Source organism: Peromyscus californicus, unplaced genomic scaffold (genome assembly GCF_007827085.1).
Source record: "Peromyscus californicus insignis strain IS unplaced genomic scaffold, ASM782708v3 Scaffold_5__1_contigs__length_169319896, whole genome shotgun sequence".
Taxonomy (NCBI): Eukaryota; Metazoa; Chordata; class Mammalia; order Rodentia; family Cricetidae; genus Peromyscus; species Peromyscus californicus.
Window position 1 is genome coordinate 36655161 of NW_026294573.1, and position 22812 is coordinate 36677972.

The window sequence follows — 22812 nt, forward strand, 5'->3', positions numbered from 1 at the left end:
GTGTGCATGTATCCCTGCAGGCCAGAAGAGGGCACCAGATGTCATTACAGAAGGTTGTGAGTCACCATGTGGTTGCTGGGAGTTGAATTCAGGACCTCTGGAAGAACAGCCAGTGAGTGCTCTTAACCCCTGAGCCATCTCTCCAGCCCTAGATATGTTTTAAAGACTACCTAGCCTCAGTTTCAGATACTAACTGAAGATGAAAGTTTGTCTACATTGGTTCAACTCTTATTTTAAAAAAATCTAAATTCTATATGTTTATACTTATTTATTTTTTACTTTTTGAGACAAGGTCTGACCATACAGTCCTGGCTAGCCTGGAACTTTCTATGTAGACCAGGATGGCCTTAAACTACAGAGACCAGCTTGCTTCTGCCTCTTGAGTGCAGGGATTAAAGGGGTGCCACCATGCCTGGCTTGCCATGAAGCTCTTCAACAAGTACAGAAAAAGAGAAAGAAGAGCAGCATAGGAGGCCGAAGCCTAAGCACTGGAGATCTCCTCACACTGAGCGGTCTGGCTAGGCGTGACACCAGAGAGGAGCCTCGGGGCAAGCAACAAAAAAGTGAGGCTAAGGGGTTTTTGTGGTGGTAGTGGAATTCACTAAGTAACAGGATGACCTTGAACGTCCGTTTCTCCTTTCTCCACCTTCCAAGTGCTGAGATTACAGGTGTGTGCCGGCACACCTGCTTGGATGCAGTGATGACTGAACTCTGGGTTTGGTACGTGCTAGGGAAGCATTCTGCTAGCTGAGCTATGTCCCCAGAACCTGAGCTAAGGATTTAGAGAGCTAGGTCATTGCCGTGCAACTGAAGCCAAGTGAAGAGGTTTTCTTTCAGCAATGGCTTCTGGCTTCTGTGGAGGTAACATGAACTGGAGTCTTAACAGGCAAGCACAGTGCTGTAGAAGCAACAAAGCGAGATTAGGACGCTTCTGTTGAACCTAAAATGCTTCAGAGCTAGAATAAGCAAGACCCACACGTACACCAGCGACAAATGCTGTCAACGCCGCCGGCCTATGGCTGACGAGGCCTAGGACTTACCCAGCTCATCCCACAGCTGCCTGCACCTGTCGGTCATGCTTGTCCCTTGCTGCCTCCAGAGTGTGAGGCGGGGATCAGCCATAAATTGCTCCGTTATAAGTGTCAGCATCCTGGCTCCGTTGGAATCTCTCATCCGAAGCATCTCTCGAACCTGCCATATAAGGAGGGGCAAGTAATTGGTAATTGCAGAGCACAGAAAAGGAGGAGGTGAAAGATGGAGAACAGGTTGAGAAGATGATGTACTTGTGTACTTAAGAGACAGAAAGAAAGCCTCTCAACTCTGTAAGCAAAATTCCTACATGCATCAAGAAAGCCTGTTACATATAATGAGATGCCTCTTTAAACACACTAGGATGGCTGGAATAAAAAGACAATAACAGTATTGGCCTGGATGTAAAGAAATCAGAACCCATGTACTGTTGGTGGGACTATAAAATGAGGCAGCAACCTTGGAGAATTGTTTATGTAGGACTTGTACAAGGATGCTAACAGCAACCTTTTTTTTAGAGTAGCAAAAAGGTGAAAGCAATTCAAGTGTCTAAATAAAATGGACTCTTACTTAACCATAAAGATGAACCTTTAAAACAGCAGGTTTAGAAGTGAAAGAAGTCACCCCCACGTATATTTTTATTATTTGAAAGTCCAGAATAGAGAAAATTATACACACAGAACGTAGACGAGGTCACTGAGAGCTGGGGGTGGGTAGGTAGATGTGGAGGGTAAGTGAGTGTTAGTGTGAGATGAGCTGCTCCAGTTACTCTGCACTGAATCAAACATTACCTCTAGGCTGTGCCTTGCCCTGACTAACTCCATTTGTAAAACAGCAGTTTGGTCTTTGCTGAGTTTAAAGCTGATGCAGAGGAGCTCCACTTCTTGTTCATGCAGGTAAACAACTATCATCTGCCCAGTACAAGCCAGGGGCATGCGCTGATAGACAATTTACTCCTAAAAAAGTATTATGACCATGAACTTATCAAACCAAATCAAGAACACAGGAACTGCATACAAACCATATTAAAAAGAAAGAAAAGAAAAGCAGGCTTGGAACTTACTGAACACAGACCAATAGATGATGCAATCTCCTTATCTGGGTCATATAAAAGGGGGGACACCCCCTCTACCAAGGGATGGATAAAGAAAATGTGGCACATTTACACAATGGAGTATTACTCAGCTGTTAAAAACAAGGACACCAGGAAAATTTGAAGGCAAATGGATCGAACTAGAAAAAATCATCCTGAGTAAGGTAACCCAGACTGATAAAGACAAACATGGTATGTACTCACTCATATGTGGTTATTAGCTGTAAAATAAAGGGTAATTATGCTACAATCCACAGACCCAGAGAGGCTAGGTAACAAGGAGAGTTCAAAGGTGGGACACACAGATCTCCTGGGAAGGGGAAAGAGAAGAGATTTCATGAGTGGACTGAGGGCAGGTGGGAATGGGAACATGAGGGATCAGGCTGGGGAGGACATGGAGGGGGACTGTTGAGGGGGATGGGGCATTTTGGGGTTGGCCAGAAGCCTAGTGCAGGGGAATCTCCAAGGAGTCCATGGGGAGGACCTCAGCTTAGACTCTTAGCAATAGTGGATAAGTAGCCTGAACTGGCCATACTGTGACCAGATTGATGCCTGGTCCAACTGTCATCAGAGAGGCATCATCCAGCAACTGACAGAGGCAGGACTCACAGCCAAACATTAGGCAGAGTTTGAGAATCCTGGGAAGGAGAAGGAGAAAGGAGTGTAGGAACCAGAGGGGTCACATGGGAAGGCTCACACAATCAACTAACCTGGGCTCATAGGGGCTCGAAGAGACTGAGCCAACAACCAGGGAGTCTACATGAGACTGACCTAGGCCCTTTGCATATATGATACAGTTGTGTAGCTTAGTCCTCTTACAGGACTCCTAACAGCGGGAACAGGGGCTGTCTCTAATTCTTCTACTGGCTTTTGGGAGCCTACTCCTCATACTGGGTCACCTTGCCCAGCCTTAGAACATGGGGAGGTGCTTCGTCTTACTGAAACTTGATGTGCTATGTTTTTTGATAGTCATAGGAAACCTGCCCTTTCCTGGATGGAGATGGAAGAGGAGGGGATTGGGGATGGGAAGGGAGGATGGGGGGAGGCTGCAGCTGGGATGTAAAAGAAATAAATGATTAAAAAATAAGTAAATAAAAGGGGCACCTAACAATGAGGTATGGAACACCCATCAACTCATCAGCAGACCAACTGACACTAAGCAATCAGTAGGTGAGTAACTCTTGACTGTCTCCAGGGCTTCAGCTCAGCACGATCCCTCTGCTTGACACTGCCTGCCTACACTGCTGCTCTCCGATCTGGCTCCGCATCTTGAAGCAGCTCTGTATTTGGAACCTGCCCTGCAACTCAGAACAGTTCTGTGACTGGACCCTCAAGTCACTATCTTCACGTATGTGTACATGCCACGTGTGTGTGTGTGTGTGTGTGTGTGTGTGTGTGTGTGTGTGTAAATTAGAGGATGACCTTGGGTTTTGTTCCTCAGGTGCACTTCATCTTTCGTTTGAGATAGAGTTCCAGGCCAATGAGAGACTAAGTAGACTAAGCCCACTAGCCAATGAACTCCAGACTCTGCTGTGGGATGGTCTGTATGTCAAATGTGTTGCTGATTGGTCAATGAATAAATCACTGATTGGCCTGTGGCCAGGCAGGAAGTGTAGGCGGGACAAGGAGGAAAATAGAGCTGGGAAGTAAAAGGCTGAGTCACAGAGACACTGCCAGCCGCCATCAGGACAAGGAAGATGTAAAGTACCGGTAAGCCACAAGCCACAAGCCACGTGGCAAGGTATAGATTAATAGAAATGGATTAATTTAAGCTGTAAGAACAGTTAACAAGAAGCCTGCCACGGCCATACAGTTTGTAACCAATATAAGTCTCTGTGTTTACTTGATCGGGTTTGAGCGGCTTGGGACTGGCGGTTGAGAGAGATTTGTCCTGACTGTGGGCCAGGCAAAAAAAAAAAACTCTAGCAACAAATGGCGCCCAACGTGGGGCAAGAGTTTCCACCTAAAACCTGAGAAAAAAGATTCTTAAACGGAGCTAAAAACAGCTCCTAATTGTCTCTCTCAAATGAGCGGCAGCTGCCGGTTTGAGCTACTGGCGGGTTCCTAGCGTGTGCGCTCGACCTGCCACCATATGGCGGGAATGAGGCCTCTACAAGTGGCACATTAAGCTGCATTGGGGATTTAGCCTTTGCTAGTACAAAACAAAAAAAGAGGTTTCTGGGCTACATGCTGCTTGGATAAAAGCGTAGACCCACAATGGCTCCCAGAGCTGGCGGTAAGCATACCGCCACCGTGTTGAAAAGCTGAGGTGGGCAGAGCCAGCAGCCACAGCTGCTGCAGCTTAAAGCAACAGATTCACAATAAGACAGATTCAGATGTAATAGTTTAAAATGTGTGTAAAATATACGTAGGCTTAAAAGAGACAAAAAAAGGTGATATATACAGTATAAAAACAAATACATAGTTTTAAAAAATAAAGTCTTTAAAGAGACAGTAAAATTAATATAAAAAAATAAGCCACGTAAAGATAAATATTACACAGAGAATCTGGATTGTGTTGTCTTTGGGATTTTTAACTACAAAAAAACATTTGATTGTAAAAGCTGTTGAGTTATGCCAAAATGTATATTTTAAAGGTACCTTGACTTCAAAATTTGGATATAAGGATATGTTGCTTTGGAAAGGAGATTCTGCTTTTGTTCCCACAGAAAGCCAGAGGCTATGGATTTATTCCAGATTAAGATACATCAGGTTTGACCAACCAAGACCCCCTAAAAGGTCTCTGATGACACCATGGCCCAGATGATCCAACATCCAGAACCGTTTCAAGGCAACTGGCTCAGATGAATACACCCTCATGGACTACTCCATAATCCTAAAATGTTCTTTGTGTCCCCATAAGATACAGCGCCCCCCTCCAACAAAAAATAGTAAGAGAAGCTACGCCCAAATTCCCAAATATACCAAACTGACTTTAGAGATGTATAAAGGTTAAAACCTTCCTTTTTAAGAAAAGAAAACAGGAAGTGCTGTGGGATGGTCTGTATGTCAAATGTGTTGCTGATTGGTCAATGAATAAATCACTGATTGGCCCGTGGCCAGGCAGGAAGTGTAGGCGGGACAAGGAGGAAAATAGAGCTGGGAAGTAAAAGGCTGAGTCACAGAGACACTGCCAGCCGCCATCAGGACAAGGAAGATGTAAAGTACCGGTAAGCCACAAGCCACGTGGCAAGGTATAGATTAATAGAAATGGATTAATTTAAGCTGTAAGAACAGTTAACAAGAAGCCTGCCACGGCCATACAGTTTGTAACCAATATAAGTCTCTGTGTTTACTTGATCGGGTTTGAGCGGCTTGGGACTGGCGGTTGAGAGAGATTTGTCCTGACTGTGGGCCAGGCAAAAAAAAAAAAAACTCTAGCAACAAGACTCACCTCCCATTTTACCAGCATTGCAGGGGCTTGACTGCAGCTTATCAATGAGCCACCTTCCCATCCCCTTAGGTTGATATTTATCTAACCCCTTGAGTGACCCTCTGCATGTGTCTGCTCTTGACTTCAGAGACCTCACTGACCTCTGTTGCGCAATCTTTTTGTAGCCCGCCCCCCTCCAAAAAAGCATCTGCTTCTCCTAGCACAAGCACACATACATACAGATATAATAGGTAGGTAGATGATAGATAAGTAGACCGATGATAGATATAGTGTGTGATGTGTATAAAACTGGGATGATGTATATGATCTTAGGATTGATATTAGTAATTAAGGTTGGAATAAAATAAATTGTGAGGCAACCCAGATGGCTTAGCACATAAAGATACTTGGCCCTTAAGCCTGGTGACTGAGTTCAATCTCTGGAGCCCAGGAAAGGGGGAAACAGAACTAATTCCACATAGTTATCCTTTGAGCACTACATTCACATCATAAGATCCCTCAAAATAAACTTTAAATTAAACCCTGCAATTGTAATGTGAAATCAGGACTAGTTGGTAAATCAAAACCAACAAAACTGACATCACTTGTGAATTATTTTTCCGTAAGTTTGATGTCATGGAAAAACATCTCGGTTTGTTTCTGAAGCAGCTCACTTATAACCAATAGGTGAAAAGCATGAAGTTTCTTCCCGGGGTGATGAGAATATAAATTGTAGTGATGGCCCTATTCTATCTGTGAATATAGCAACCCCCCCCCCCACACACACACAAAACACTCCATAAATACCCACTGAACTTGTACATGCTGGGCAAGTGTTCTACCACTGACCTGCATCTCCAGCCACAACTGCAAGGATTATATGTGTAAACCATATAGTGTGTGTGTGTGTATATATATATTATATATATATATCTATAATATATGTATATTATATCCCAGTAAAAGTGCTAATGAAAACAGAGAAAAAAAACCAAAACCAATCCAGCCTGCCTGGCATGAGTGCCTCAAGTTTCAAAATAGTCTCTTCTCGAACAGTGTTGAAACTCTAGTCTCTGAAGCTTCATCAGGCAGTTCTGGGTTCACAGCAGAGAGAAGACAGTTCCTGGCTAAAGTTCTCCAGCAGTGTTTGCTCATTTAGAGTACAGAAGAAAGAACAGACCACCAGAGGGAGGTCGGTAGCCTCCATGACCTAGCCTGATCATGAGACTCTGCTTATCCTCTCCTACTAGGTTTTAAGCACTCAGTACAGCCAGGTGAGGTCAGCTAGGTACACCAGAAGGCAGACGTGTGGTGAGCCAGGTTTACTTAACGTTTAAAAGAAAGAACCCCCTTTTTTAATTTCTTACCTTGGAAAACATTGAATTGAGCTGCTTTCCAGAGCCATAGTAACCGCCCTGGGAGAGGAAAAGCTTCACTTGTTCCTTCACCTGCTCTTCATCCAAGTGCCAACAGTTCTCATCATCAATGCTGGCCCCAGCTGTGGGGTCAGGGGCACCTGTGAGGAACGGGAATGGTGTGATCAATGCTCTGGATTCCCATGTCACACACTCAGCCGTGTGGCAGGCACACTGTGAGCATAGATGTAATAGTGCTTTGGCAACTGTGGGACTTCAGAAATGTAAGATACGTGCCAGTTTCAGGTTCACAGAAGTCAGAGTTGTAGCCTTCTAAGGTCTATGACTACTGAAAAGCCTAGAATGAAATACACAAATGCTGTGGGAGTGAGGGGGTGGGGTGTGGTGGTGGCACATGCCTTTAGTCCCAGAACTTGGGAGGCAGAGACAGGTGGATTGGATGCCTGGTCTATAGAGCAAGTTCCAAGACAGCTAGGACTACACAGTGAAACCCTGTCTTGAAAAACCAAAAAAGGAAAAAAGAAAAGCAATAAAGGCCAAAAAAAAAAAAAAAAAGAGAGAGAGAGAGAGAGAAAGAGAGACACACGTCTGCTTTTGTTAAATATACATGTGGTCTCTGTCCTTTATTTCATAGCATACCACTATTTTTTTAAAAAAGATTTTCATTTTATGTGTATGGATGTTTTGTTTGCATGTATGTCTGTGCATCACACGTGTGCTTCAACATGTGGGCCTTTCACCACCTCCAGGTAGTCAGTATCAGAAATGAACTGTATTAGAGGCCATGCTGGTGTCTGTTGTGGAACTAGGTGGCTGATGTGCAGAGAAAAAAAATCCCCACACAGTTGGTCACAGAGGCATTCTGTGCTGTATGGTAGGGGAAACTTAGTTTATTTCTCCTCTGTATCTTCAAAATACAGGAATAAAAATCGTAACATTCCCCCCCCCCAGGAAAGTGATATTTATTATTTTGTTTTGCTCCTCTGTGAAGTTCAAATCTGTATTAATATACATATATTATTTTTAAAACTAAAAATATTTTATTAGAACATAAAACTCTTTTTAGCTGGGCAGGGTGGTACATAATCTCTAATCTTCAGCACTCAGGAGGTAGAAGCAGAGGATCAGGAATTCAAATCCATCTTTGATTACATAGTGAGTTTAAGGACAGCCTGGGTTATATGAGACATCTTAACAAATAAATGTATATGTGTTATATTGTATTTCACCATAAAACTATTTCCTAAAGCATAGCAGAGCTGTAGACATGGTGACATGATTTTATAAACTTATATTCATGTTTCCTTCATATCTGGCCTTACCTCAGCAAAACTGCTTAAAACACAGCTGAAGTTATTCACATGGACCTCTTTCCTGAAAGTCTGTTGGCTCCTTGCTCACATTTCAATCCCTAGCCAAATTCAGATGAATCCTTTATGAGCACAGTGCTGGTAACTGTTAAGACAGTTATTTTGGACATCTTTTGGGATGTTTTAGAACCTAATCGGTAGCTCAGGAAGAAGGAACTGAGATAAATTAGGTTAAACCGAGGACTGGGTTTCTGGATACTCTGGGCCTAAGGACTGAGGAAAGAATAACAGTGGTCTAGCAGCTGAAGGCAGAGGCAGTTGGATCAATTATCATCCTAGGTGATTTGATTAGGGGATGAAAAAGCAGAATTAGGAACCTGTCCTAGGAAGAAAGCTGGCCTTAATCAACTGGCTGCAAGTATGGAACGATATCGTCTCTCAGGACTGGAGGAGGTATGAAGAAAAGCAGAGAGCACTCTGGATCCACACGGTCATAGCAGTTGTGGAAGAAATCCGGCACATTAAAAAATACCTAGTATGCGTCCTACAGAATATCCTGCTGGCATAGGATTAGGTCACTGTAGAATCTTCAAAGTTTTTAAAAGTCAAATTTCACCCAAAATGTTTTCGAGTTTGCTGCTGGGTAGTTATAACAAAGAAAAGGAAAGGAAAGAAAGGAAAAGAGTAAGGCAACATTTAGGTAAGATACAATAGAAAATCAGTGTTAAGACTATACAGTCATCTGAAAAAGAGCCAAGAGGCCCCACGTGAGAGAGAGAGAGAGAGAGAGAGAGAGAGAGAGAGAGAGAGACAGAGACAGAGACAGAGACAGAGACAGACAGAGAGACACAGAGACAGAGAGAGAGGTAGTCCTCCTATGTTGATAAGGCTGGCTTCAATTCTTTGACAGGGTTGGCTTTGAACTCTGGATCCTCCTTCCTTGGCCTCCCAAGTACTGGAATTACTTGGGTGTTTAGCATTATGCCCAGAACCACAAAATATTTAATAAGACAGTTTCATTTGTTTTTAAAGATTTATTTATTTATTTATGTACATGGGTGTATTGTCTATATGTATGTCTGCATATAAGAAGAAAGCATCAGATTCCATGGGACTACAATTATAGATGGTTGTGAGCTGCCATGTGGGTCCTGGAAATTGAACCTGGGTCCTTTGGAAGTGCAGAAAGTGCTCTTAACCACTGAGCCATCTCTTTAGCCACAACAGTTTCATTTATTAAACATTTAGCCAGGTGCGGTGACACGTGCCTCTAATCCTAGCAACTTTTGAGGCTAGGGAAGGAGGATCTCTTTGTTGAAGAGTTCTGGCTGGCGTGAGCAATATAGTGAGATCTTAGTTGAAAAACAAACTAAAACAGAGCAAGCAATATATACCGAGAGCCTAATGTGTAGCAGAATTAGTGTCAAATACTGAATATTTAGTGATAAACAAAACTGATATAGTTCCTGTCCTCTTGGAGGCTTTGGAATAGTTGGAGAGAAGGGGGATAAACAAATAATCATATGCATTTTTTTCCTGTTATGCTGGAGATTGAACCCAGAGCCTTGTACATACTAGCAAGAACTACTTCTCCAGTTCTTTACACACACACAGTTTCATGTGGAAAGATAGGCCACCGAAGGCTTAAAAAAAAAAAAGACCCTGGAGGAGTGAATGGGAGTCTGCCTGGCACAGAGTAAGGGAAATACTGAGTGTACTTTTGTTCAAAGAAAGCATGAAGTCATAAACTACACTGTAACTGAATACAACTGTAATAGAAGAGAAGACGACATTCTCTCAAGGGAATCTCATGTAAAAATGTAAGCAATAGCCAGTTCATGCACTGTTTTGTTGACCAAAGAAATGTGGACTTTTTCCTAATAACAGTAAGAGACAAATGAAGGATTTTAAATAAGAAATAGAGCCGGGCAGTGGTGATGCAGGTCTTTAATCCCAGCACTTGGGAGACAGAGGCAGGAGGATCTCTGTGCGTTTGAGGTCAGCCTGGTCAACAGAGTGAGTTCCAGGACAGCTAGGGCTACACAGAGAAACCCTGTCTCGAAAAACCAAAACCCAACCCCCCGCCCCCTCGAAAAAAGAAGGAAATGGTGTGGGCAGGTGTAGTGGCATATGCCTTTAAACCCAGTATTTGGGAGGCAGAGGCAGGCAGAGCTCTCTGAGTTCAAGACCAGCAGCATGGTCTACATAGTGAGTTCGAGGACAGCCAGAGCTACATAGTAAGATCCTATCTCAAAAACAAACAAAACAAAACAAAAAGAAATGGTGTGACAATATCTGCAGTTATAGAAAAATCACTTGGGCTGGCCCTCCGGAGGACAGGATAAAGGGGAACAATGTAGCTATCTAGGTGAAAGATCATAATGGTTTAATTTAGAGTGATGGTGCTATAGAAATTAAAATCATGAAATATTTAAGATGAACAGACTTTGCAGTGGAACACATGTAGAAAGAAAAGATGTTAGAGATAAATACAGGTTTGTAGTGTCTAGAGCATAGTGCTAATCGTTAAGATGGTGACTAAGCAGAAGAATGAGCAAGTGTGAGGAAGTCAACTCTAGCCAGTATGCAGCTCAGTGGTAGAACACTTGCCTAACACATGGAAGGCCTTCAGTCCAATCCCTGGTATCAACCAAAATTAAAAAGGTAAGAGAATGTAGACTATAAATTCACATTTGGATCCACTGATCTTAGGATGTCTCTGTGATATAAGTCAGGTGGACATACACAAAACTCACAAGTGCTGGACTGGAAAAATGAATCTGTGAATCATGATAAACAGATGACAGCTGAAGCCGAGGGGGTAGCTGAAATTGTCTATAGAGAGCCCATAAAATGAGAAAAAAAAGATTAAGTAAGAAATGCTCACATTCAAAGGTCAGATAGAGGAGGGCAAGTATTTAAAAGTAAGTGAGCAGAACCATTTCAACTAGGTAAGCAAGACCTGGAGTCATTAGCTGTCCACTAACTCTCAGTCCAAACTGACTGATTTAAAATTAAGTTACATTAAATTAAAATGTCCTTATATTAGTTTATTGGTTTGGATATTTGAGCCTTCTCATAAAAAGAATGAGAATGAGGTGACTTACCTGGTACTGGTAACATGTCAAAGCAAATGACACTTTAGTGAGATAGTCTGGGTTCTTCCTCGGGGTGATAGGAGAAGATAAAACAGAAGGGGTATCTTTTATAAATAATTACTAATCAAGCCACAGTTAAAGGGCAAAATTAGTTAAATAAGAAATATCACGCAATCTCTAATGTAAGATCCTCTGATGGTCTACTATTACCATTAGGCAAGTCCACTCTGAAGCATTTAGGGAACTGGCTTTTTCTCATGAGGCTTTAAAGGACACATGTCCTAAGGGAGCTTTTAGGTCTGAGGAACAATTTTCTTTCTTTCCTTCTTTCTGTCTGTCTCTGTCTCTGTCTCTGTCCCTTGAGTCGGGGCTCATGTAGCTAAAGTTAGCTTTGAACTTGCTGTGAAGTGAGGATGACCTTGACTCCTTGCTCCTTTTGCTTCCACTTCCCAAGCACTGGGATTGTAGGTGAGGCCACCGTACCAAGTCCTTTTGTTCTTAAACATCTTTTTGAATTATAAAAGTAGTATATACTTACTATAGAAATTATACCAAGGCATAAAAAATAAACACCTGTAATTCTATCAGTTATAGACTATCACTATTAATATTACAATGACTATCAGTCTTTTGTTCTGTATACACAGGCACATATTTAAGTGTGTGTACATACAATATTGCTTTTTGTGTTTGTTTGTTTTTATGTATATGGGTGCTCTATCTGCATGTATGCCTGCACACAAGAAGAGGGCATCAGATCTCACTGTAGATGGTTGTGAGCCATCATGAGGTTGTAGTTAATTGAACTCAGGACCTCTGGAAGAGCAGCCCATACTCTTAACCACTGAGCCATCTCTCCAGCCCGAGGTTTTTTTTTAATTAAATAAATTCTATTTTAAAAATTAACTAAATTCTATTTTTATTCCAGCTTTAGGGACTGGACTCAGGTCCTTGCACATGCCAGGCCAGCACTCTAACACTGACCTACATCCCCAGATCTTAAATATTTAATACAACGTAAATTATGAAAATTATACAATCTATAGTAAAGATTGGTGAATTATTACACAGTGATTAAAACTGTGTAACTACCAACCAAGTCAAAAGCAGAATGCTACCAACTCCTCAGGCCAAACATCTATAGAGTAGAAATGAATTGCTTTAAGAAACTAAGAGTTAGGCCAGGTGGTGGTGGCACATGCCTTTAATCCCAGCACTTGGGAAGCACAGCCAGGCGGATCTCTGAGTTCAAGGCCAGCTTGGTCTACAGAGCGAGATCCAGGACAGGCACCAAAAAACTCCACAGAGAAACCATGTCTCGAAAAAACAAAAGGCAAAACCCAACAAAGTAGAGGAAAAAGGGTTGCTTTGGTTGGTTGGTTTTGGTTTTTTCCCAGACAGGATTTCTCTGTGTGGCCCTGGCTGTCCTGGAACTCACTTCGTAGACCAGGCTGGTCTTGAACTCACAGAGATCCCCCCTGCCTCTGCCTCCCAAGTGCTGGGATTAAAGGTGTGTACCACCATGCCCAACGAAAAGTGTTGCTTTTAACAGTGGTTGTGAAAAAGGTAATTTTTAAAAATTTTTTATTTTATAATTTAATTTAATTTTACATATCAGCCATGGATTCCCCTGTCCTCCCCCCTCCCGCCCCACCCCTGCCTTCCCCCTAGCCCACCCCCCCCCATTCCCATTTCCTCCAGGGCAGACTCCCCTGGGGATTCAGCTCAACCTGGTAGATTCAGTCCAGGCAGGTCCAGTCCCCTTCTCCCACACTGAGAAGTGATCCTGAATAAGCCCCAGGTTCCAAACAGCCAGCTCATGCACTAAGGAGGTAATGTTTTTTAAATCAAGAAAATGTTACATAATTACCATTCACTTGGTTGATCTCTGAGTTGGAAGATAGAATCTCGTCTGCCAGCTTCTGTGCAGTAGGAAGAACTTCGGTGTGGTGTGCTGTGATTAAATATTGAATAAACTTCTGTAGCTGGTCCCTATTCATCTGGAAAAGGGTTTCTGAGATAGGAAGACGCAATTTGACTTGGTCTGGTTTACGAATCCTGTAGAGTGAGAGTGCTACCACATGAGCACAGTAGAATATGTCCTTATTCCCACAGCCACAGGTCACGGAAGTGATTTTGCAGCGATCAAAACTGATTGCAACTTTGTAAGTCACTGCTGGTTCAGAAGCAGTGGCTGGTTCAGTTACTGTGCCGCTCAGATGGAAGCCTAAAAAAACAAAGGAAAACATCCTGTTTAGGGAGTAGCAGGAAACTTAAGGGGTTAGTCAATTCACAATTCAGTGAGCATCTCTTATACGGGGAGTGAGATCTGCCTGGATAACCCAAGCTCAGTGAGTGAAGTCAAGTACTGCACTGAAGGAATGCACAATCCAGAAAAACAAGATTCCTTTATGTTGGAGTGAATCTTTTGAACTAATGTAAAAAATTTTTAATATCCTTTTTGTACATTTTTTTTTTCTGAAAGGATAGTTCATAGTTTTCATTGTAGTCTCAAATGGTTAATAAAGAAACCCTTAAAAGAATTCTTGTAGATTTTGAACTCTAAGTGATGATAAAGACAAGTCCACAAACAACACTAGTACAATCTAAAGGGAAGTGAGTGCTATAGATAAGATGGAAAAATAATTCCATGAGGAAGAACAAAAGGAAGAATAAGTATGATTAAGGACATTTCATCCTTAAAAACATACAATTCCAAAATAGTACCATATGGTAACATCCAAAAAGCAAGAAACCTAAGATACAGGAGAACTTGGTGCAAGAATACCATATGGTACTACATCCCTATTTATAAGGCACATAACACCAGTAACGGTTTAATGCAGAAAGAATGCTTTATTTATTTTTTGAAACAAGGTGTTGTGTAGCCTAGGACAGCTCCAACTTGCTATGTAGTCAAGGACGCCCCTGGAATCCTGACCCTGCTGCCTTCACCTCCCTGGGTGGTGGGACACAGGATGTCCCACTACTCTCAGTCTCATGCTTGTGCACCAAGACCTTTATCAACCGAGCTGTCTCTTCAGTTGGAACACAGCAGTCTCTTAATGAAAGAAGTAACAGAAACAACAGCAAACAATGCCCCCAAAACCTGGGGAAACCAACTACTTCACCAAGTTTTCTGGTATCCCTGTGACGATTCTTCACTCACATTCTCAATGGCACATGCTGGCAAAACTAAATCAAAACAACCCTACGTATATCATAAAACCACCCTACTTACTAAGTACTCCAATGCCCAAGAACTCTAAGCTTTAAAAATAGTGTCTTTTACCAGTTATGGATCTTGAAGAATGATGGATAGATCGAGGAGAGGCAGTTAAAAACAACATGTAACATTTACCCCACTAGGGGCTCCAGAGGCCACAAAGGCCAACATCCCTAATTCTTTCCTATAACAGGCCTGTCTTTTCAATGCAAAGTAATCAGGAATGGTGGGCATGTAGAGACTTGTTTTTAAGAGAATACAAAAATAGACTGCTGCTCCTATTGTATCTCTATCACGCCATATACAAGTTCGAAAACAATTTTTTGGAGGGAGGCAGAGATAGGTAGATCTCTGTGAGTTCAAGGTCAGCCTGGTGTACATAGAGAGTTTCAGGACAGCCAGGTTACATGGAGAGACCCTGTCTCAAACAAAACAAAACAAACCCCCACAACCAATTGAAAAAAAAAACAACTCTCAAATACTTTAGTATTGAGTGGACCCTGAATAAAGCATCAAATACTTTCAAGGAGTTCCTGTTTAGTTTTATAAGTAGTATATTTTCCCCCAAATCACAAGCAAGTTTTGCTATAAAAAAGAAATGTTTTACTTCAAATTTCTATTTCAATCTGTGATTTTAGACTCCTTCTCTAGCCAGCTCTATCTTGTTTAGAAATATAAAAATAAAATCAGCTGGGTAGCAGTGGCGCGCGCGCGCGCGCGCGCGCGCACACACACACACACACACACACACACACACACACACACACACGCACGCACGCACGCACGCGCATGCCTTTAATCCCAGCACTCGAAAGGCAGAGCCAGGCAGATCTCTGTGAGTTTGAGGCCAGCCTGTTCTACAGAGCGAGATCCAGGACAGGCACCAAAACTACACAGAAAAACCTTGTCTTGAAAAACAAAAACAAAAACAAACAACAACAAAAAAGAATAAAATCATACCATAGTCCCTTCTACATTACGTATCATGATGGCTCTGATATCTCAATTTCTAGGAAAATCATTGGTCTTTTCAAGATACCTTCATGCTATGGCCTCTGAGCAGGGATACCAACTTGTAAGCATGTTACACTTTCTTTACCTTCAACATACACCAAGTATCACTTGGACAAGAACCAGCAAACCAACAAACCCATGGTGACAGCACATTCCTGTAACTGCACACGGTGGTGGCACATTCCTGTGACTGCACACGGTAACGGTACATTCTTGTGACTGCACATGGTAGTGGGGCATTCTTGTAATTGCACATAGTGACGGCACATTCCTGTGACTGCACACGGTGACGGCACATTCCTGTAACTGCACACGGTAACGGTACATTCTTGTGACTGCACATGGTAGTGGGGCATTCTTGTAATTGCACATAGTGACGGCACATTCCTGTGACTGCACACGGTGACGGCACATTCCTGTGACTGCACACGGTGGTGGCACATTCCTGTGACTGCACACGGTGGTGGCACATTCCTGTGACTGCACACGGTGGTGGCACATTCCTGTGACTGCACACGGTGGTGGCACATTCCTGTGACTGCAGCACTTGCAGTCACAATAGGAAGACCATGAGTTTGGGGCTCACTTGGGCTACATAGACATAGCAAGACTTTGTCTCAAAAAACAAAAACTAAAAACCATCAAAATGCCCTCACAGGGAATGAACAACCAAGTGTCTGGAAGAAGTCCTTGCTAGAATTTGCTGTGCTCAAATATGAACCAAACATGATTTGTTAAAAACCCATGCATGGCTTGTGACTTACAACAGGTGTGGTTCTCCTGCCTATTATAATGACAGTACAAGAAGTAGTAGAAATGGTCTGAAAAAGTCCCTCAACATTGTTCTCATCATTAAAAAAGCTGAAGAAGCTGGGTGGTAGTGGTGCATGCCTTTAATCCTAGCACTTGGGAGGCTGAGGCAAGTACATCTCTTGAGTTTGGGGCCAGCCTGATTCCAGGACAGCTAAGGCTACACAAAGAAATCCTGCCTCAAAAAATAAAAAAGCTGGAGAGTCCACGAAATAGACTGAACTCAACCTTGAATTAAATAGAAAGTACTAAAGACAATTTTTCCATTTGGACATATAAATATATACCATAATATAATAATAATAGATTATATTGTATAAATGTGAAATTACTTTTTTTCAAATAAGGAAAATCCTATATTCTATACTGCTTAGCTCAAATATCACTTTGCATTAAACCTCTTGGTACCTCAAGTTGTTGAATCATTAAATGAAAAAGCTTTAGCATTTATGCCTGTGGAGCTTATATTCTAGCTTACAAGATTTTATCCAGAATCAAATAATAAAGACCTAAGAAATAATCATTTCATTGATTGCCCATAACAGTTATATAATTTGCATGATTATAGCCATGAGAACAAAAACGTAAATGACCATAATTTCTGAAATATCTTGGGCTTTAAAAATGAGGAATAATAGATTTATAGTGATCCTTTCAAATCAGTGTACTTTCCAAATACAGCCAATTGTTTAGTAACCCCCTCTTTAACTGCCAGTGCTAGGGACCGAACCCAGAGCTTTAATGCACCCTACCATGTAGCAGGAATCTTAACAGTTCTTATTAATAAAATCAAACCTGAGGCCAGTTATTGGGGTCAATGCTGGTAGATCAGAGAGACAGAACAAGCCACAGCTACCTCACCTCGCTGGATCCTCAGCTTGGTCTTGTTTTCTCAGACTGGAGGCTTCTCAGTCCTCATCCAGAATGGGTCTCAGCTGAATTGCTGCTCAAAAGCCTGAATGCTTAACCAGGTCAAAATGCTTAACCAGCCAAATGCTTCTTGTTCCTGGTCTTCACACCTTATATATCTTGCCTTTCTGCCATCACTTCCTGGGATTAAAGGCTCACTTCTTGGGATTAAAGGCGTGTGTCACCATGCCTGGCTGTTTCCAATGTGACCTTGAACTCACAGAGATCCAGAGGGATTTCTGTCTCTGGAATGCTAGGATTAAAGGTGTGAGTGCCACCATTTTCTAGCCTCTGTATCTAGTGGCTGTCTGTTCTCTGACCCCAGAAAAATTTATTAGGGTGCACAATATTTTGGGGAACACAATACCACCACACTACCATTTATTGATCAATAAAGAATTTTTAAACAGTAACACTTTCTGAACATGAACACATGCTGGGCATTTTCTTTTGTTTTTAATTTTTTTTGTGTGTGTGTGTGTGTGTGTGTGTGTGTGTGTGTGTGTGTGTGTGTGTGTGTTTGGAGGAGACATCATAGTCCTGGTGATCAGAGTAGAGCTCTTTGGAGTCAGTTCTCTCCTTCCACTTATGGGCTTTCGGCATTGAACTCAGGTCCTCAGCTTTCATGACATGTGCTATACCTGCTGAGACATCTTTCCAGCCTATTGCCCGTTTATTGAAACTTCCACGCTATCTTGTGTTTCTGGTACCTAATATAGAAACTAGCATAGAATGAACATTTATAGAAATAATGTTTACTGAATACGACAGTTTTATATCCTTTAATGTCTCTCCACTGATTACAGGACAGTGTAACATGTGCTGGGATCTCTTTCAGACTCTTCAGACTTGCTCAGCACACTACCACAACAAACTTCCTGAGTGATTCTTTACCGTGGCAGGGTTTCTCCATTTTCTTTGCCTTTATGCTTTTATATGTGAGATTCCCTGCACCAGCATGATCTTCTCACCTCACCCCCTCCTCATTCTGGATTCTCAACTCACATGATATTTACTGTAAGAGTCTTTCCTATGTCTTCGGACACATAGCTCTTCAGGGCTCTCATTTTCATTAGTTTTATCTATTTGAGCAAATGACTATCAGTGTAATTAAGAGTTTCATGTTTGTGTTCTCCCTTTAGATTGTGAACTCCTTGTAAACAAGAATTTGTTTTCATCTTTATGTTTCCAGTTGGCATATTGTAAAGGCTTAATAAGTGTTTATAGATGAATGAATAAGTGAACACTAAATTTAATCTTTACATATTCATATCTATAATTCATAGAGGGTTATGTTTATAAAATTCCTGATTTTGTGATTAAAATATATCAGTAAATTAAATAATTTTACCGGGATGGTGAACAAAGTAACAAGAATTTACATACAAAGCTAACTGACAGCCTTCCTGACTCAGGGCAGCTGTTGCTGGAGCTGCACTGGCTGCAGAGATGACATCTACCAGCCCTTTTGGATGCTCTCCCCAGAGTCATGTGTCTGAAGTATGAGGATGCAATTTTCAGAGCCAGTGATACATCCTGTCTTGAATGTGGCCTGGTTGTAGGTGCCTAGGTTATCAATGCAGGATGTGAGCGGAGAATTTTCAGCAATGAAAAAGCCAACAAAAGATTCATCTCCAGCTGGAGGTTCTCAGACTCTCCTGAGTGATGGTCTGTCATGACTATCCTGAGTGATGGATGTTTGTCTGTCATGACTGGAAAGGGTACAGGAGCTGCAAGTTTTGATGAGTTTGGCAATTCTAAACATCAGAATAAGAGAATAATAAGGAGCTCTAGACAAGCAATGACAAACTCATTCAAGGAAATCACCACATGACAGACAGAAGCAACCTTTTGCTGTGGGATGTTCTGTATGGCAAATGTGTTGCTAATTAGTCAATAAATAAAACACTGATTGGCCATTGGCTAGGCAGGAAGTGTAGGCGGGACAAGGAGGAGAATAAAGCTGGGAAGTGGAAGGCTGAGTCAGAGAGACACGATGAGAAACAGCATGAAGATGCCGGTAAGCCACGAGTCACATGGCAAGGTACAGACTTATAGAAATGGATTAGTTTAAGCTGTAAGAACAGTTAGCAAGAAGCCTGCCACGGCCATACAGTTTGTAAGCAATATAAGTCTCTGTGTTTACTTGGTCGGGTCTGAGTGGCTGTGGGACTGGCAGGTGAGAGAGATTTGTCCTGACTGTTGGCCAGGCAGAAAAATTTAAGCTACACATGGCGCCCAACGTGGTGGCAAAAGTTTCCACCTAAAACCTGAGAAAAAAGATTCTAAAACGGAGCTAAAAACAGTTCCTAATTGTCTCTCTCAAATGAGCGGCAGCTGCTGGTTTGAGCTACTTGTGGGTTTCTGGTGTGCGCGCTCGACCTGCAGTTTGTCGGGAATGAGACCTCTGCAAGTGGCACATTAAGCTGCATGGTGGATTTAGCCTTTGCAGGTACAAAACAAAAAAAGAGGTTTCTGGATTACACGCTGCTTGGATAAAAGCATAGACCCACGATAGCTCCCAGAGCTGGTGGAAAGCATACCACCGGAAGCGTACCATGTTGGGAAGCTGAGGTGGGCAGAGCCAGCAGCCACAGTTGCTGCAGCTTAAAGCAATAGATTCACAATAAGACAGATTCAGATGTAATAGTTTACAATGTGTGTAAAAGATACGTAGGCTTGAAAGAGACAAAAAAGGTGATATATAGAGTTATAGAAACAAATACATAGTTTTAAAAAATAAAGTCTTTAAAGAGACAGTAAAGGTAGTATAAAAATAAGCCACGTAAAAATGGATATTACACAGAGAATCTGCATTGTGTTGTCTTTGGGACTTTTAACTGTAGAAAAACATTTGATTGTAAAAGCTGTTGAGTTATGCCAAAATGTATATTTTAAAGGTACCTTGACTTCAAAATTTGAATATAAGGATACGTTGCTTTGGAAAGGAGACTCTGCTTTTGTTCCCACAGAAAGCCAGAGGCTATGGATTTGTTCCAGATTAAGATACATCAGGTTTGACCAGCCAAGACCCCCTGAAAGTCTCCGATGACACCATGGCCCAGATGATCCAACATCTAGAATGGTTTCAAGGCAACTGGCTCAGACGATACAGCCTCATGGACTATTCCATAATCCTAAAATTTTCTTTGTTTCCCCATAAGATACAGCGCCCCCCTCCAGCAGGAAGTAGTAAGAGAAGCTACGCCCAAATTCCCAAATTATATGTAATTTTACTTTGTTAAGGTTAAAACCTTCCTTTTTGAAAAAAAAAAAGGGGAAGTGCTGTGGGATGTTCTGTATGGCAAATGTGTTGCTAATTAGTCAATAAATAAAACACTGATTGGCCATTGGCTAGGCAGGAAGTGTAGGCGGGACAAGGAGGAGAATAAAGCTGGGAAGTGGAAGGCTGAGTCAGAGAGACACTGCCAGCCGCCACGATGAGAAACAGCATGAAGATGCCGGTAAGCCACGAGTCACGTGGCAAGGTACAGACTTATAGAAATGGATTAGTTTAAGCTGTAAGAACAGTTAGCAAGAAGCCTGCCACGGCCATACAGTTTGTAAGCAATATAAGTCTCTGTGTTTACTTGGTCGGGTCTGAGTGGCTGTGGGACTGGTAGGTGAGAGAGATTTGTCCTGACTGTGGGCCAGGCAGGAAAATTTAAGCTACAACCTTTCTTGAATTACAGTGGATGGAACAAATACTTTATTCAAGCAAATCTATGAGGGAAAGAGCTGATGCCACTGTAACTTCTGTTTGTCTGTATGTTGCCTGTGGACAAGAGGGGTTTAATTCAAGCCATTAAAGACTTATGTTCCACAGCATCTTTCTATGAAAGAAACTGGTCAGTGTTTTAAACTAAAATCTTTAGAAAGCAGAGTGGATCTTACTAGAATGGAGGGCTTATTTCACTTCCAGATGGCAACTATATACAGGGCCTGCAAAACTGTGGAACTGGACAGGAGGAGTCCCATTTCTGTGGTCTCAGCAGATATTTACATGATTTTGCAGCCAGCAGCCAAAAAGAGAACCCCAAAAAGAAAGTGGAGACATTGACAGTGTTGCTGGTGTTACAACCACAGTCCTACTGACTAATCTATCTTCCTTAAGCCCCTTCAAATTTGACAACCCACTGGACAAACTTCCATAGCTATAAATTGAGGCAGCTACCAACATACTCTTATGTACATAAAAGCTTTGCCTATTGTACACAGCCTATACACTGTGCTGGTTGAACCTTTAGCAAAGAAAAAAAAAGAGATGGAGTATATTCCAGGCTAAGAATTATTACTTAGTATTTTGTATATATATATTAGTAAAACATATTTAGTGATTTAAAATTCCTATTGAATTTGCTTTTTTCTGTAATGATTTAGAGACTATATTTTAGAACATATTTGAAATTATATAATTCTCAAATAAAACGTTTTAAAAACAATTTATATAGAAGTTAATAATATTGATATAACAATATTCTTTTCTATAATTCATACCTTAAATGGACAGCTGTTAGCTTTTGCTGTTTTTTATAACCTTTAATTAATTAGTTAATTTTTTGAGACTGGCTTTGAATTCAGACCAATCCTCCTGTTTCAGTCTCTTGAATGCTAAGATTTCAGGCATGTACCACCACATCTGACTGTTTTAAAAAATGTAGAACACAGCCGGGCGGTGGTGGCGCACGCCTTTAATCCCAGCACTCAGGAGGCAGAGCCAGGCGGATCTCTGTGAGTTCGAGGCCAGCCTGGACTACCAAGTGAGTTCCAGGAAAGGCGCAAAGCTACACAGAGAAACCCTGTCTCGAAAAAACAAAAACAAAAAAAAATATAGAACACAAAGGCTGGCAAGATAGCTCAGCAGGTAAAAAGCCCTTGTTGTGCAAGCCTGATGATAGAGTTCAATCCCCAGATTCCATACTGGACAGAGAGAACCAACTAACTCCTGAGGGCTATAATTCTGACCCTCACATGGTGCTATGACATGTGCATTTCCACATATTCTCTCTCTCTCTCCTTCTCTCCTTCCCCTCTCCTCCCACAATTATCTATCTATCTATCTATCTATCTATCTATCTATCTATCAATCATCTAGCTATCAAGACAGGGTCTCATTATATAGCTCTGGTTGTCCTGGAACTCACTATGTAGACCAGGTTGGCTTCAAATTCAAAGAGATCTGCCTGTCTCTGCTTCTCAAGTGCTGGCATTAAAGGTGTGCAATACTATGCCTGGCTCAATAATTTTTTTTTTTTTTAGTAAAAACAAGCTATTTTATTAGCTAACACTTAGTACTTACATGCTAGACAGTATATTTTAATTGTTTTCTATATGTTAACTTGTTAGGTCCTCAGAACAATGTAATGTCTGCTCTTTTTCCTTTCAGTAAGAAAACTGAAGTGCAGAGAAATAAAGAAGCCATTCAACATCATCCAACCTTCTTGAGCACAGGCAATCTAGTTCCACAACCTGTACTGTTAGCCATGATAAAGTAAATATGACACTATTGGATCTGATGGATGCATCCAAAACTTTATAAAAGTAATTAGCAAGCATAATTCTACAAAGACAAGA

The 22812-nt window shown here is 41.7% G+C and overlaps 1 protein-coding gene across 1 annotated transcript in view; it reads right to left on the bottom strand.

Annotated features, from left to right (window-relative positions):
• Nucleotides 1-22812, bottom strand: part of Zswim5 (zinc finger SWIM-type containing 5) — a 122886-nt gene that overhangs the window by 26356 nt on the left and 73718 nt on the right. Inside the window, exons 2-4 of the mRNA XM_052717555.1 lie at nt 13150-13506; nt 6863-7011; nt 1041-1191 (exon numbers count right to left, since the gene is read on the bottom strand). Coding sequence (XP_052573515.1) covers nt 1041-1191; nt 6863-7011; nt 13150-13506 — 657 coding nt within the window. The remainder of the gene's footprint in view (nt 1-1040; nt 1192-6862; nt 7012-13149; nt 13507-22812) is intronic.